Raw genomic sequence first — 2,051 nt, forward strand, 5'->3', positions numbered from 1 at the left:
TGTTGCAGGTATTACATTTATGACTGATGCATTTAGAGCCGCTATAAGTAGATAAATTTATGCTGTTTTAGTGATGATAAAGAGTTATGGATAAATGATAATAGTCTAGTAATATTTTTATGGTAATATTTAAAAAAGAATACAGTATTTTTCTTTTAAACTGAACTGTGAGGTAAAATAAACTTCCTTTCTCTTTTGCAGGTACGTGATTTCTGCGAGAACAAGTAAGAAGAAGTAGTAGGCGCCTTTGGGACCTTCATGGTAGGTCGTAGGTGGGGGAGGAGGGGGAAGGAGTGACCTCTTACTCTCCTCCCCCTATACCTTATACTCCAACTCCTCAGTCTCACTTGCGTAGGATGGTGGCAGGGAAAGCCGAGGGACTCCTCCTCCTCCTCCTCCTCCCCTTTCTCCTCGCACAGCAGCCGAGGAGGAGGAGGAGGGTGAGTGAAAGACTGGATGGATGCAGGATACCCTGGCGTTTCCAGTTCCCTGGAGATTCCAGAATATTGCAACTCTTGTTACGTCGCCTTATACTGTGTCCCCCACCCCCTCCTTCCTCTCCCTCCCTCCTTCCCTCATTTCCATTGGGACGATGTGAGGAGGAGGAGGAGGAGGAGGAGGAAGAGAAGTAGGATCTCGGGAAAGACGGTACAGGAAAGGCGAACGGGATCATGGAGGGGATATATTCTGGATTTCGGGTGGGATTGGAAAAGATAGTCTCAAGGTTCGAGACTCCCGTTCGAATGATGGAAGAAGAGGAAGAAGAAGGAAGAGGAGGTGGAGATGGAGGAGGATGAGGTGGAGGAGGAGGAGGCATAGGAGTTATAGGAAAAGGTGGGAAAATGGATCACGGGTAAGAAAACGGAAAAGAACTTGCCCATTTCATACTTGCATATTTCTTTATTTTCTTTTGTGGTGTCACAAAGAGTCTCCGTCCTTTTCATTTGTCTTTCGTTGAAGAATAAGGGAAGTGAAATAATCAGTAAGAGATGTTGACGATGAAACTGAATGATGAAAAACCCGAAACTACCATTTTACCGACGTTGAATCATTAATCAAGTTGAATGTTTGCAGACTGTGGGAGGGAAACGATATGTGAGTGTACACGCCATTACTCTTAAATAGACTGTGTAGTGACTGATTGATTTATGGTTACTAAAATTGGAATTACAACATTTAGGTTATTGACGCTGGCCTATGTAGTGAACGCAAATTGTGAAAATTAGTGCGTTTACCCTAGGGATTTTAATAATATGCTTCCAAAACATTGCAAAGAGCCAGATATTCCATAAATACAATAACTTACGAATTCTAGATATTATTTGCATAATTAATCTAATCGAAGCATTCTTGTAATATACCATTTTTTCAAGGTCTGGGTTGCATGAATTTATTTTAATTTAATTTTACATATTACATGTTAGAATTTCCGTCTATGAGCAATTAAAATTCTATTATTAGCAACCTACTAAGCATTAAAAAGTATACGTAACATCCCCTTGAGAGGATAACACAGATTTGTAAACTTACAGTTATCAGGATCGTAGGTCGATCCTGTGAAATATCTTATTCGCCCACGTTTACACAAACATACTAATTTCATGATCTTTCTTTACTGCCGTCTGTATTATCCCCAATATGAATATTGGCCAATTATTGCGAAGTATCGCAGAGCCAGAAAAGCGAGTAATAAGAAAAATAGAAAAGATAACATATAAGATTAATTCGCTGAATTCTGCCATTTTATTCAACAGTATCATTATTGTTATTATTATTCAGAAGATGAACCCTCATCCATATGGAACAAGCCTGCAAGGGCCATTGACTCGAAATTCAGGCTTCCAAAGAATATGGTGTTCATTGGAAAGAAGTAACAAAAGAGATCGATTATTAGAAAGATAAAATGAACTAACGATTTGATTTATTAAAATACAAGACGTATTTTATGGTAGTAATGCGTTGCATGTCTGCTTGAACTTTTGGAGTTCCAGTGGCACAACATCCTCAGGGAGACTGAGGAATAAAGGACCTCTGAAACTGTGAAGTTCGAC

At 39.5% G+C, this 2,051-nt stretch overlaps 1 protein-coding gene across 1 annotated transcript; it reads right to left on the minus strand.

Moving 5' to 3' along the window:
* Positions 1–343: 343 nt before the first annotated feature.
* On the minus strand, positions 344–817 carry LOC135202099 (uncharacterized). Its single transcript, XM_064231350.1, has one exon. The coding sequence runs from the start codon at positions 815–817 to the stop codon at positions 344–346; it is 474 nt and encodes a 157-aa protein (XP_064087420.1).
* Between the last annotated feature and the right edge of the window lie 1,234 nt (positions 818–2,051).

The sequence above is a fragment of the Macrobrachium nipponense genome, chromosome 30 (assembly GCF_015104395.2).
Source record: "Macrobrachium nipponense isolate FS-2020 chromosome 30, ASM1510439v2, whole genome shotgun sequence".
In the NCBI taxonomy this organism is placed as follows: domain Eukaryota; kingdom Metazoa; phylum Arthropoda; class Malacostraca; order Decapoda; family Palaemonidae; genus Macrobrachium; species Macrobrachium nipponense.

Bases quoted from the DNA above. Each gene is read 5' to 3' on its own strand.
- LOC135202099 (XM_064231350.1), bottom strand. From the start codon at position 817: ATGCCTCCTCCTCCTCCACCTCATCCTCCTCCATCTCCACCTCCTCTT.